Here is a 14814-nt window from a genome sequence, read left to right as displayed (position 1 = left end):
GTGGGAAGGAGCTGGGAGTGTCGACTGCAGGATGGTATAATTTGGTCCTCCTCAGGGTTCTGGCGCCAACTAGTGTCTACTTACCAACATGACTGTGGTGAAGAAGAAAAACGTTTTGTGGTAGGGTGTGTTTGGTTGGAGAGACAATCACAAGCAGACAGACAGACAGACAGGTCAATACTCTATCCAAAGTACGTTACAGAGCAACGCACTGAACAGCCAACAATGTGCCTTTTCTGTTGGTCGCCTTGGATTGAATTCTCGGCCATAGACGTAAAGTAAGGCACTTTTGTCATGTTTTAAATTCCATCAACAGTTTTATTATTATTTGTTCTGGTAACGCATTTGCTCAATGACAGTATAGCAAGAGAACTCCAGTTGGATTCCAGAGTTGAGAGCCAACCACGATATCCTCCGGTGATGTTACGCCACCAAATAGCTGTTGGTGGATAACCAGAGTTAACGCCAACACACAATATTTACACACACATACAGGCACGCAGACGCACACAGCTCAGGCAGTCAATTCAAAAAAAGGTGCCGATCCAACCATTGGCAACCAAATATTTTAAGAGGAAAAAAATTATATTTCTCTGTAGTTGAGAATGCATCACATCAGAAAGGTGGGTACAGTTTCTCTGCCCTGGCTGACATACAATAGACAGCTTGTTATACTCTGGTCCAAACAACGAGCGCTCCCTTTTCCCAGACCTTTTCAGAGCAGGGGTACAAAAAAAAGGACGAGTGCATCGTTTTCCAAAACTGATTTGGTTCCATATACTTCGACTCTCAACCTATCGTCTTAGCCTCCAGCGCAAGGGTGCGCTCGTTTCGACATTGCAGTGATGTCCAGTCTTAGCTGGGGGGGGGGGGGGCTTACTGTAGTAAGCACAATGGCAAGTAGTCAGTCAGGTCTTCCAGTTCAGCCCCGCGGTCAGAAATCTTCCTCACTGGCCGGGTGGGTGCAGTTTCCTCATCCCCTGCCCCTCCTCCAGTTTCTGTGAGCCAATCAAAAAGGGAGGAGGGTGGATCATCCAAAATCCTGCCCCAGACGTCCGGATACAAGTCAACCAAGAGCGCTGATTAGTGCACAGTCTGGCACAAGAGGGTTTGAGCGAGACTGTCCCCAAGCACAGTCACCATCAGTCTTCAGGTAAGCTGTTCCCGTGTATAAAAAACAAACCTGCAACAAAGGATAAGGACATTATATGCACTGAGCAGTGGCCACACTAAACAATACACACTACAATGTTTTCATTGAAAATATATGGACAAGTCAATTGTATAATGTACCGAATACAGTATTTCAGTATAAACTTATTTCACAACACTGCTCAATTGGTGGCCCAAGCGTCCATCACTCACTTGATCCAATGATCCTCCAAATGCTACGTTTGAGACTCCGGCTGGCCAGTCGCCAGTTGGGTGGTCATGTCCCGCCCCATCTCCTTGACTGACATGTACATCTCCTCCTCAGGATCGTAGTAGTAGAACCTTCGCAGGTAGACTATGAGGGGCCTACGGAAAGAGACGGGGTACATTTTATACAAGCCCTTCCAATACAAAACTATCTGCCTGTGTGTATTAATGGGTAGAAAATATAACCATCCCAATACACACGATCAAAATCTTCCATTATGTCAATATCTTAAACAATCCCACCATTGCACACAAATCCCAATATCTTGTCTGCCTTCGGATGTTTCACATACTTAGTACACTAGAGGGCACTATATCATGGGTCACTGGTCTATACAGGGCAGGGCATGTACATAGGCAGCCGGAGCTCTTGAATGTGGTCTATATGTTGTTTCTATAATGTGGCCAGATCTAGGTGTTGTGTTTCTACGTACTTGGGAAGGGGGAGCTCCTGGATGTGGTCTATGCGGACCAGCTGGCGAATGCAGAAGCGACAGAGGTGCTGCAGGGACTTGACACTGCTGAAGCGGGACACTGGGTAGAGTAGCTGGACTGGGGTCGGGGGGAGGCCTGGAGGAGGAACCATAGTCATACACATAGTAATGTACATCATTGGCAGGAACACACATCATAAGCATACTAAATTCTACCCTAGATAGTGAACTACATCCTCCACCATATACAAATAAAACACTAATAGCAAAAATATAGTAAAGTCAAAACAAACCTATGCCTTAATTATTTGACAACCCAGTGCTAAATAGATGTTAATAATAGCAACTTTAAAATGGTGCTGTATGTAACCTATGATTCAGATCCATACACAGTGACAGAGCTGTCATTTAGATGTGTCCCACTCTGATTGGTAGGTTCTTACCTGGGACCCGTGAGCGCAGGAAGTAGAGGAATTTTCCGTTCTTGGAGTGCATGATGGCTCGTTCGATAAACTCCACCACAGAATGACAGCGGTCCTCAAACTTTGGGTGACACCAGAGGCTGAAGGTTCCTGTGAACAAAGAGAGAAAAAGACCAATCAATAAGACACCCTAAAGACAGTAGTTAGCACAATGGCAAGACGCGACACCGTTCCAATGGCAAGACGCGACGTGAAACCGTTCCAATGGCAAGACGCGACGTGAAACCGTTCCAATGGCAAGACGCGACGTGAAACCGTTCCAATGGCAAGACGCGACACCGTTCCAATGGCAAGACGCGACACCGTTCCAATGGCAAGACGCGACACCGTTCCAATGGCAAGACGCGACACCGTTCCAATGGCAAGACGCGACACCGTTCCAATGGCAAGACGCGACACCGTTCCAATGGCAAGACGCGACACCGTTCCAATGGCAAGACGCGACACCGTTCCAATGGCAAGACGCGACACCGTTCCAATGGCAAGACGCGACACCGTTCCAATGGCAAGACGCGACACCGTTCCAATGGCAAGACGCGACACCGTTCCAATGGCAAGACGCGACACCGTTCCAATGGCAAGACGCGACGTGAAACCATCCAATGGCAAGACGCGACGTGAAACCATCCAATGGCAAGACGCAACACCGTTCCAATGGCAAGACGCGACGTGAAACCATCCAATGGCAAGACGCGACGTGAAACCATCCAATGGCAAGACGCGACGTGAAACCATCCAATGGCAAGACGCGACGTGAAACCATCCAATGGCAAGACGCAACACGAATCCATCCAATGGGAAGACAACATGAAACCATCCAACATGTGTGTGTATATGGATGACATCTTTAGTAAAACGTGCTGCATGAGAGTGCATGTAGAGTAGGATCGTGCAGAGTAGTCTGACAAAACAGGATCGTAACAGATATGGGCAACTGTTCTGAAAGGATTGCATTTAAAAAAAATGATCAGTAAATGGAAGAAAAAAATACTTTTTGGGGTGCCGTCGTGGATCTATTAATAAAGTGCAAGATGCTACGTGGTCTAAGTAACTCAACTGATTAGTTTGCCTGTCTGTAAAGAGAAGGGCGGGAAGTACGTTGATCCTGCTTCTCTGATTGGATAGAGTGAAGCTGTATTTCTCCGTCCACCCGCTTTACTTCACAATTTCACCCGGTCACTTCTCCCCGCATGTTTCAGTCTGATAATTTATATTGCTACTGCCTCCTATCAATGTGCATAGTGTCTAAAAAACATGTAACGCTGATGCGCATTCTAACAGAGTGACAGCAAACTCGCTGCATACAGAAACAGACAGACACCCCTCCGTGCGCTGCTCCTCGTCTGCAGCTAGTTTTGGTCTATAAACGTGCAGGGAGATGGGCACTTTGCCGACATCTATTTAGGCATTTTAAACACTTCCACGTTTTCGGATCACGAGTATCATCCGATTCGACTATCAACTGTCAATTTCCGGATACGATTACGAGTCCAGCCAGATTGGAACACCCCTAACGTAGAGTACATGTAGCGTGTGTGAATGTGCATGCCTGCTTGTGTGTGTGTGTGTGTGTGTGTGTGTAACTCACCTCTGTAGTGCTCCATGCGTGTGTGGTGGGTGACCCCCTGGGAGCGGAAGCTGAGGCTGAGGATGTACCGGGGGTCAGAGCTGTCCCTCACCAGGAACGCTCCGTCTGGCTTGGCCTTCAGCTTCATCTCCGCATCCTCCCAGTTCATAGGACCCCAGTACCAGCCACACTATGATCACACAGATGCAGACAAATTCACATCAAATATACACACAACGCACATGTAAAGACAAGTAGTGTTAGAAGTATTTGTTCTGGGATGTGTTTGTCATCATCTTAGTCTTGTCTAACTGAACCTAGCTCTGGGCACGTTCGTAAATTCAATCTGGCCATCTACTCCGATTTCAGAGCACTCTCGTCTGAGAGCACCAGAGTGCAGAATAACTGATGAATTTACAAAACGCCCAACACCCGTTAAATATGGCTGGTACCAGTAAACGTTGGCAAAAAACATAATTAAATTGTTGCCAGCATCAGTCACCAACGCACCGGATAACATGAAAACAGCCTAACCAGCTCTGCTAGGGCGAGTAAACTGGTCAGAATGGGGTGTTCTCATATGTGTGTCTGGAAGTAGCTAGCAGGCTACTTGCCGTTGTGAGGTGAGAACTCTCGGATCAACCCTACTCTTCGGCCAGGGAGTCCAGTGTGTGCTCTGAACATTCAGAATTTAAAACGGACAATATGACTACGCTCTGAATTTACAAACGCCCAGAGTGCACTCTGGCACTTCAGGGTGAATTTACAAACACACCCTCTGTGTCAGAGCCTAGCACTGTGTCTCTACTCAGCCTTGTCTCAGGGAAGTTGGTAGTCTGTTGATATCCCTCTAGTGGTGTGGGGGCTGTGCTTAGGCAAAGTGGGTGGAGTTATATCCTGCCTGGTTGACCCTGTCTGTGGGTATCGTCGGACGGGCCACAGTGTCCCGAACCCCCCCGTCTCAGCCTCCAGTATCTATGCTGCAATAGTCTATGTGCCGGGGGGCTAAGGTCAGTCTGTCCTTCTGGTGTATTTCTCCTGTCTTATCTGGTGTCCTGTGTGACTAAGTATGCTCCTTCTAATTCTCCCATCTCTTTCTCTCCCTCTAATTCTCCCATCTCTCTCTAATTCTCTCAGAGGACCTTGCCTCAGGAGTACCTGGTCTGATGACTCCTGGCTGTCCCCAGTCCACCTGGTCGTGCTGCTGATTCAGTTCCAACTGTTCTGCCTGCTGCCATAGAACTCTGACCTTTCACCGGACGTGCTACCTTGTCCCAGACCTACTGTTTTCATCTTCTCCCCCCCCCCCCCCCTCCACCACACCTGCTGTCTTGACCTCTGAATACTCAGCTATGAAAAGCCGACATTTACTCCTGAGGTGCTGACCTGTTACACCCTCTACAACCACTGTGATTATTATTTGACCCTGCTGGTCATCTATGAAAGTTTGAACATCTTGAAGAACGAACTGGCCTTAAATGGTCATGTATTCTTATAATCTTCACCCGGCACAGCCAGAAGAGGACTGGCCACCCCTCAGAGCCTGGTTCCTCTCCAGGTTTCTTCCTAGGTTCCTGCCTTTCTAGGGAGTTTTTCCTAGCTTCTAAACCTGCATTGCTTGCTGTTTAGGGTTTTAGGCTGGGTTTCTGATGATGTAAAAAGGGCTTTATAAATACATTTGATATCCTAGCACCGTGTCTGAATCTAGCACCGTGTCCAATGTTCCCTCTTGTTTTTTTAGGCAACGTACAAATTTTTTACTTGAATATTGTGAAAATTCTGTGCAACTTTTGGCCAGCGTTTATTGGGAACACTGAGGCTGTAACCATTTTAAGATAGAATTCTAACAGTGGCCAAGAAGCCTACTGTGGCTATTTGATCATAAGGTAGGCCTATCAGAGTGGACTTCCATAAAAACAATGGAGAAAATTCGTCCCTTTAGATTTTAACATGGAAACAGCAGCAGCCAATGTGTGGTGTTAAATGTAGGCCTTCATTTCGTGAGACTTTTGGAGTAAAAAAATGCAGGGCTTGGCATTTATCCACTGAAAATGGGTTGTTTGATGCAAGAAACCACTTTACAAAATAAAGTTCATTATTACTCCCATACCATTATTAGAGAATCAGAATCAAGCCTACTTGGTTTATTCAAGCCCGTCTCAAAATACAACACTGTCGCTTTAAGAAAGAAACATTTTCTTTACCTGACTCGTTTTGCGCTCGTCGGAAGCAACCACTCCCCCATTGTTGACAAAAAATGTGCTATAACTGGGCTAATAACTCACTATCAAATAACATGAACAAATGTGGCTACATGCAGCTCTTGCTTTGATCAAAACAAGCGCATCTACTCGCGACCACTCATGCTGTAAACACAGTCCCGTTCAAAGTGAATGACACAGATCCATATATGGCAATGGTCTATTTGCACATTAGGACACTGCAGCTCTGATTGGTTTTGCCGCACTGGTTTGCAGATGACAGGCTGAGTCGTGCCTGTTAACGCAATAGAATCCTACTCCGGTGCGTTCTGCCTACAAGAAAATCTCTTGCATAGTTTGTTTTGTTTCGGTATGTTGAATGGAAAGTGGCTTAATATTGGCAATTCAAGTTCAATCTCGTGCTTCTCTGCGCTGGCTGATATTTCTTATGTGCGGCAGTCCCGGGGGAGCTGCGTACGGGACATTGACTATGTCTGAATCTAGCACCGTGTCTGTAAGAATGTCAATGTGCCCATGTACACGTGACATGTCCTACTTTTTCCAGTTCCCGGAGGCTGGTGGCAAAGCTGCTGGCATCGGGGCGGCTCAGTGGGCACAGCATGGGGCGCTGGTCCACCCGAGACGGGTTCTGGCCGTCGCCAGGCAGCGGAATGGGCCGGGGGAGGCCCCGCAGGAACGTATCTGAAACACAGGGCCACACACACACACACACACTCAGATCCAGGGTCCATCATTCACTTGCAATTGTGGCTACGAGAACATTCTGTAAAATGGGCATTAGAAACACATGGTATTTCCAGAAATGGTTGCCAGGTTAGCCATAAATCACCCTGCTTAAAAGAAGCATGAGCAAGTGTGTACCTCAGGGAAAGCACTTGTGCGTCATTTGTCCTGACTATGTGACCTAACAAACAAAGGTTAAAATATTGTGTGGAATGACACGTCTGTGATAATATAATGAATACATGTCTGTATATCATGCATGTACAGGAGTAGCCTATAAGTTCATGTCGATTTCGGGTACAGACGGCCATCAAATGGATACAGTCACTTCATCTGCCTCGGTCTCTGACAATCTCACCAGTCTGTCTGAACATAATCACCAAATCATTCAACCAGACACGTTTTAACATCATGCAAACTGACCAGGCTTAACTGGGCACAATCATACATCCCGTGTGCACAACGTGACACCTAAAATTAAACTATAATGTCGCCATTTTCCAGAGATGGTGATCAACGCTATCCTTTTCCTGAAAATGGTAACGAGTCTCGTTATCTGCCCCTTTCTAAATCTTGTTCTTCATTAGGGACCCCCCGTGTTACTTTTCCTTCCCTGCTGCCTCTGATCACGCCAATTTGCCAAGGCCTTTCTCTGAGCCGGCCCTATTAAAGCAAGAGAAATGGTCTGGTAAACCTGCAGGGGCTTATTCGGGAGGTTGCACTGTTTCACAGTGTTCGGATATCAATGTGGAAGGACATATGATTCTGTGTCAGAACACAGAATTGCGAAGAAACCGGAGACGCGTCAGCTCTAACTACACACTATAATTTCTGACGATATAACGTAGCTCAGTAGATGACAAAATACCAATGCTAGTAGTCTGTATGTGCATTTGCAAATGCTTACAGGAGGAGGAAGAAACAACCTTGTTAGCGAAAGCAATAATAGCCCAAACATTAACCCTACTGTGTCAGAATATCTGTTAACCAAACTCATTAAAAGTGTCCAGAAACTATACTGGCTTTGCACCAATGCAATTACCACATACTTTAATAGCAACGTTAAAAACAGAAGAGGGGGACATTCAAATGTCAACCTTTGTGTCATAGTAAATTACCTATGATAAAACGTTCCCATTTAGAGTCGTATTGGCTCTCCTCTCCCACTGTGTTTGTTGGGTCTCAAACAATAGGAGTTCAAATGAACTGCTGGTGAATCAATGCAACTTATTCTTAACCCCTTCATGACTTGAGAAAACTGGCCATCGTCTATCGAGTTGATTTAACAGCCTACCAACTGAAATGAGATAGATTTGTCACAGTAAAATGGACCGTGTATCCCCTCTGATTTCTCAATTCTCCAGCCTATGTCTTTATGAGTCTCTCCCCGTGCCCCACTGGTAAGCCCCCTTGACCTGTCTTGCCCAGGCTTTGCTCTTACCATTGAGGCTGAGGCTATGCTGGATGAAGGCATGGGAGGGATGAAGCGGCCGCAGGGGCAGCGACTGCATGGAGGCCCCCACGCCACTCTCTAGGAAAGGCCCGGGCTGCGGCCCACCACCACCCTGAACTTTACAAAGATCTAATGACAAAATGTGGGCTTCCTCTGGCTTCCTTTTAAGTTGATCCTAGTGATGGCTGAATGTCACACCATAAGAGAAAGGACTCTTGGTGGTAACATTACATAGCTCACATTTTGCCTCAAAAGAAACCACAAGAATGGATATTCATTGAGTGTCTCACGTCCAAACTGGGTACTGTTGGTGTCAGAAGTGGGATCCCGACGCACAGTGATGTGACAGTCAAGCCACAGAGCGACAATGACACCAGGCAGAGCGTATGAAGAAAGCAGTGACGGATCACCGAGCTGGACAGACGTTGGCATAGCAAGGCATCGAGCAAATACCCATCTGGATCCCCATTCCCTTAGTCTCATTTGTCCTCCAAAATGCTGCTGGAGCTCCAGTATCGTCATCCTACATTAAAATGGACAAAACCTCTCGCAACCTGGATGCTAAGCCCCTAATGATTGTCGTGTGTCGAGGAAGTGTGGCCAGGCGCCCAGGTCAGAGGAACCAGAAGGGCTTTAGTAGCTAGAGGCATAGGTATGAAGTAAGCTAATAGGAAAACGTGGGATCTTTAGTCATACAAAAAGAAAAAACTACCTGCGCCTCAGCAACGCAAGTGCTCTCCGTACCGTTGTCTGATCCTGACTGCATCGCGACTTGTGTGTGTATCTTCAGGCTGATGACGGACTCAGCCTTGGCGTCGACCACATTACTAACGCTAATTAGTGCCAACCTACTAGAACATGGTCTTAAGAAAGAAACCCACACCTCGTCTGAGGCCAACACAGGCAACAGAAAGAGGAACAGAGTGATGACTCAGTTGCAATGCAGACAGAAAAGCTAGGAGTAACACACACACACACACACACACACACACACACAGTGATAGACAGAGAGAGAGCTTCGTCAACCAAATCAAATTCAGTTCTGCAATTCTGATCCTGTATCGTAAGTCACAAGGCCTAATGCATTTGAAGTCACAGAAAACCAATGAGTCATTGTTGTACTAAGACCCAAGTGGCACCGAACCATAAATGTGCTCGTGTCCGTCCTAACACGTATATAACTATTGAGTTTCTGAAATTGGTTTACACAGTGAACCGTTACACACATGCCAACTATAAAACATTGAGGCAGCAACTACTGCTGTTGAGATTGGAGAAACTAACCATGCTTAACTCCTGACCACCTTTTCTAACCCTCCAAGATATATATATATATATATTTTATTTTTTATTTTTTTAACATCTGGCCCTTACACAAATCCTCAATGTGCTTTTGCATTTGCATCAATGTTTTTGTGGAAAAGGAGAAAAGGCCCAGAAAAAATAAGAATGTGAAAAGGGGCAGCCCAGCAACAGGGTGACATACGGAGAAGAGGGTGACGTGACAGAAGAAATACCAAGGAAATGTAAGCAAGAGAGAGAGGAAAGTACCCAGCAGACTGAGGCTTCGCCTGGGCGGAGGTGGAGGTGTCGGGGGTTGCAGAGAGTTCACCCCTCTACGAGAAATATCCACGTCTACAAGGGACACAGTCTCACCTGGAGGGAGAGATCCAGGGACAGACAATGAGAAACAGAGAGGGGGGGGGGGGGGGGGGAAGAGATCCTATATGGCACATAAGTGTACATGCGTATGTGAGTCGCACACTCTCCCGGGCAACAAGCACCCATTACCGACCCATATACATCGACATGAAGCGAAAGCCACATTCGGAAACAGAAGCGCACAAACACTCAAGTACACACAATTACCGGTGAAGGCAGGAACGAAGGCCACCGGAGAGAAGGCACTTTGAGGCCTGGAGTGCTGGAGTTTGCTGTGGAGAGACAGAGAGAGGGTCAAACATAAGAGAAGCCCTTAACCTCGTCCTAAGAACCAGCATCATCAGCAACACTTCAATCCCACACCGTTCATTTTTGAACCATCTCTCTCAGCCTCATGACTTTTCGACCTTTCAACTGTATGAGCTACTGTAGCTGGTGCAGGAGAAACCAGTGGCCTATTTCTCAAGGGTACACCGTGCCTCGACACCAAGGACTGAGATCCATCTCTGCCACGCACCCCTCTGGGATGTAGTGGGTCAGACGCTTACCTCTGGCTAGAGGACCTGACCAGCTATGATCTAACAGAGTGCCCTCGAATCAGCTCGTTTCATTTTTTTAAGCAGAGTCACCTACATTGAGCCTGTGAAGTCAGCAGCCAGCGACGCAAATTACGGTATTAAACTGATATGAAGCAGCACAAAGAGCTCCTCTGATTACACAAGCCTTCGTTGACTGGAGCATTTCTGTGATGTAACTTCTTGTTTGGATAGCCCTCCTTAGCTTAACTCTTCCCTCTAAAACAAAGCACCACTCCACAGTTGGGGATTTTTTGGGAAGCTTCTGGAAGGCCTGCCAGAGTGATAGCTGTGTCTTGCTGGCTGCCAGAATCCTTTGCTCTGTGCAGCGGGGGCCAACCTGTGTGTGTGTGTGTGAGAGAGAGAGAGTGACAGTGCTAGTGAGTGACAGTGCTAGTGGGGAACACCCAGCATGCCACTTGAGCTAAGCCTGATGCACAGCAGGGTAAACAGCAGCTGATATTCAGCCCCCCCACGCCACCGACAAATTCCTTCCCACAAGCCTACCTCCCTCCCCACACCCTTTCCCCTCACTTAGAAGAGGAGCCATGTTCGCCGAGAGCAGGGGAAAAAAATAAACTGCCAGGAGAGGAACACTGATTTCCCATCATGTTCAGTAACGACACATCTCAGGTTTGTGCATTCAGAATCAAAAGGAAACATATAGGAGCTAAGGGGAGCGGTGCTCAGACAGACAGACATGATGACTGGCTGGGTTAGATCATGAACCTGACCTAGATTTGACGACAGCAAGTCAGCCAGTGAGCGTTTGAAGGGTCAAATAAGATGCCAGCTGTCCCGACAGTTAAAAAATATATATATATATATTAAGATAAAAACATGACAGAAATGAGACATTACTATTAGCAGGGCTGTTAAAAGAGGGAAGTGCTAGTGTATGCATTTCAGAAGAACTAGGTTTGGGGACACTAGTATTTGGGGGTTTTAGCCTTTTTAATGTAGCCTATCCCTTATACCCCCTGAAAATCCCTGACATTAACATTTCTCAAAGGACATGTTGAATGAATGCGCACACTGTACTGGCAGGTTGGTCCAACATCCGCGGGCTGAACTCATTAAAACTAGCTCCGACTGTTTCCCTCGATTTTTGACAACATTAAGCCAGGGCCAGCTGCTTGCTTTACGACAAATTTGCTAGGCCAACCCCCCCCCCCCCCTCCCCCTAAACCTAAGTTCATAACCTAGGTTTCGTAAACGACAAAGTGGCGAGGTAGCCTTTGCCTGCTGCTCCTGTCTGCTTGTGCTTTTAGGGCAACTTTGTCTCGGTGTTTGTTCATTGTCATGATTCCAGGCTGTACAGCCTCGGCTTGACAACGGTAGAAAAGTTGGCTTCAGCACACACAGTGTCGAACCAGGATGGTGCCGAGGTATGCCAAATAATACCAGGAGGTGAAATGCAACATGCACTGCATTCTGGATGCCAGAATATCTCAGTAACTGCGGAGCATTCTGTCAAGGCTACAATAAAAGCAGGTGTGAACAAACGCACAACTGCGGCAACGTCGGTTGACATTTTGAATCTTCACTGAATTGGGAGTTCAGAACCCATCATGCCTAAGAAGGGAGATTAAGTTCGTAATCAAAGTCAAACGTACGTGGCGTCATTGCCCTCTCAGACGTTACTGTACTGTAGCATTTGGTCTTCTACTCAACAGGCCCGAGTTCCAGCATGTTTCTTCAAGAACATGTTAAGTTAAATCACCTTTCTCGTACTGTTTTCAGCGCTAATCATAAAACAGCTGAATAAGAGTAACATGTGATTTTGTTGACGAGGTGAGCTAAAAGCGCTCATATCTAAATGTTTGTCTCTCACTGGGAAAATTGACTGCGGTTCCATTAACCACTAGTCTACCTTTAGTGCCTGTGGCACTATAACCATCCTTCCTTTCGGCTACTAACAGCTTAACTTCCATAATAATAACTCTAGTACGCCCACATGTTTTAGTGCCTCCAGCGCTACAATAATCCCCTGTAAAGCCACTAATAGGTTGTAACTGTACTAGACCAACACTAGCCGAGACCGCAGAGCTGTCAGCGTACCCTCAGCTTCACCACCCTGTCCACTCCCAGTCCCCCCTGCTAGACCAACCCTATTTAAAGACCCAGTCAGAGACCCAGGGCTGTTCCCTTCCCTCTCCTTAACCTCACCTCTCTGTGTCCTGGTCTGTGCTGGTGGATCCAGAGCCCCACACATCCATCTGGCTGCCCCCGGAGGAGGTGGAGGAAGCCAGCGAGGGCCTCTTGTCCAGGTGGCGATTGGAGCCGCTGCTGCTCTTGGTCCGGAATAGTTTGCTCAGACGGATCTTCAGAGAGCCTTTCCTGGACTTCCCTCTGGTGGTCTTCTCGCCCCCTGTTGCCCCCTCTACTACTAAGGGTGAGGCGGCTCTCAACATCACCCCTAACTTCGGCGTTGTGGCCCTGCTTTGGGGCAGGGACTGGGAGGTTTGGCTGGGAGGGTCCTGTGAGGGTAAGGTGCCAGATAGGGTGGCGGAGGCCACCTGCTGGCCTGTGGTGTTAGAGGCCAGAGACAGGGAGGAAGATGTTAAGGCTGCAGCAGAGCCCAGAGAATCCAGCGGGGAGGGACACACCTGGGGGCCACAGGCACAGACCTCTCCGGCCAGCCTGTGTACCTGCCTCATTAGTCCCGTGAGGGAACCACTGGAGAAAGCACCCCGCCCGTCCTGCCCCGTGTCCGTCTCGCCCTCCTGCCCGGGGACACCACATTTAAACTCCTCCCCGCCCATCCCCAGCTCCCCCACTTCCTCCGAGTCCAGGCCCTCCAACACCAGGAGGGCGTCACTGGTTACACTAGGGTCCTCTCCGGGGCCCATGCCCCCAGTTGCCGAAGCCAGGATGCTCTGACAGGAACAGCGAGTCATCTCTCCCCTCTCCTCCAGCAGCATCTCTGAGGCCTGGCCCAGCTCCCCCAGCCTCCGGGCCAGGTTGAGCACCGTATCGTCCAGATGGTGGTGGTAGTTGGTGTCCCCTGTTGAACAGGTCTTCCTGGGGTCCAGGATGTCGAAGCAGAGAGACTTGTCCAGGAGCGGAGGCCAGTCCATGGCATCAGTGACCAGGCGGTGCCGGTGGCAGAGCCCATCTCCCTCTCCAGCCAGGTCACCAGCATCTGTGACCACCTTGGACAGCTTCATAATGGGGTGCCACTGAAGCCTCTGGTGTTGCACATCCATGTTGTTGTCACTGGTCATCATGACACAGACAGAACTGGCTTCCTGTTTATCAACCTCACTTACCTGGAAGCCAGGAGGTTGCTGGAGGCCGCATTCAAAAATACCGTCGCTTGTCCTAAGGAGGTTCTGAAACACCATGAGCTGAGCCCGCGACCCTCTGCCCGAGCCATGAGGGAAATCGAATCGGTGAGCCACGGCGAAGTCTGGTGGTTGAGGCGCATCAGAAGCGGAGGGTCGAGTCAGCATCAAGCCGCTGTCAAGGGCTCCCGTCCGGCACTCGACCTGTGAACTATAGTGCGGGGAGGGATTGCTCGGAATCGCCGGGCCTGCTGTGGGGTTGTTCGGATCAAATTCAAACCCAGTGTTGATATTGTTGCCATGATTACCCAAGACAGCTTTCCCGAATCCGGAAACCACTCCACCGCCCAACGTTGAATTCTCATCGTCCAATCGGTCATATTCAGCCGCAGAAACCAAGCGCATCAAGACAAAATCGGGAGACATATCTTGCGCGTTATTCATTATTACGCCTCAATTCCGTACAAGAGGCGCCGCGTACCGACTCTGTTCTTACATAACATTAAGAAAAATAAATTGCACGGTTGCTGACTGCAAAACACATCATTCTACCTAACGAACGCCATTTGAAGTTCCATATTCCTCGTGGGGGAAAAATATATAAATGTATGCTTATAAACAAAAACACATCTAAATCGTTCCTTCAGTATTGCTGACGCCGATTCCCTCTTCGGAGACAACATGGATGTAATGGGCGGCTGCGCAGAGACGACATCAATAATCTACTTCTTCTGGTAATAAAGGAGGCCCATACTCACACAAAAACGAAAAACCGCCACCTGCTGGAAAATACAGATTTTCGGCCCATTTATTCCTCGAAGCGAGGGATAATAACTGGGGCCGAAATATGTATTCTCCAGCAGGTGGCGTTTTATTTGTTTTGCTCACCAAGCTAGGTTTTTTTGGGTGGCGGTCAATAAGTATCGAATTTTGTCAACCAAAATGTAATGGCTTATTTGCCACGTGAGGCTTATTTGTTAGAATAAACGT

The 14814-nt window shown here is 47.9% G+C and overlaps 1 protein-coding gene across 3 annotated transcripts; it reads right to left on the bottom strand.

The window, feature by feature from the left end:
• Window positions 1–297: 297 nt before the first annotated feature.
• On the bottom strand, window positions 298–14648 carry LOC109898369 (suppressor of cytokine signaling 7). 3 transcript variants are annotated; one of them, XM_020493325.2, is made up of 9 exons: window positions 12707–14648; window positions 10170–10234; window positions 9852–9956; window positions 6660–6805; window positions 3924–4092; window positions 2297–2425; window positions 1854–1989; window positions 1366–1518; window positions 298–1183 (listed from the first exon to the last, which is right to left on the bottom strand). In XM_020493325.2, the coding sequence occupies exons 1-8, from the start codon at window positions 14266–14268 to the stop codon at window positions 1389–1391; spliced, it is 2442 nt and encodes an 813-aa protein (XP_020348914.1). In that variant the 5' UTR covers window positions 14269–14648; the 3' UTR covers window positions 298–1183; window positions 1366–1388. The 3 variants fall into 3 exon arrangements, with proteins under 3 accessions (XP_020348914.1, XP_020348915.1, XP_020348916.1); XM_020493326.2 differs by lacking the exon at window positions 9852–9956 and having other exon boundaries at window positions 10164–10234; window positions 12707–14647; XM_020493327.2 differs by lacking the exon at window positions 9852–9956 and having other exon boundaries at window positions 12707–14646.
• Window positions 14649–14814: the final 166 nt, after the last annotated feature.

Source organism: Oncorhynchus kisutch, linkage group LG10, assembly GCF_002021735.2.
Source record: "Oncorhynchus kisutch isolate 150728-3 linkage group LG10, Okis_V2, whole genome shotgun sequence".
Taxonomy (NCBI): Eukaryota; Metazoa; Chordata; class Actinopteri; order Salmoniformes; family Salmonidae; genus Oncorhynchus; species Oncorhynchus kisutch.
Note: the sequence above shows the minus strand (reverse complement) of the source record. Positions and strands in the feature narration are given on the sequence as shown.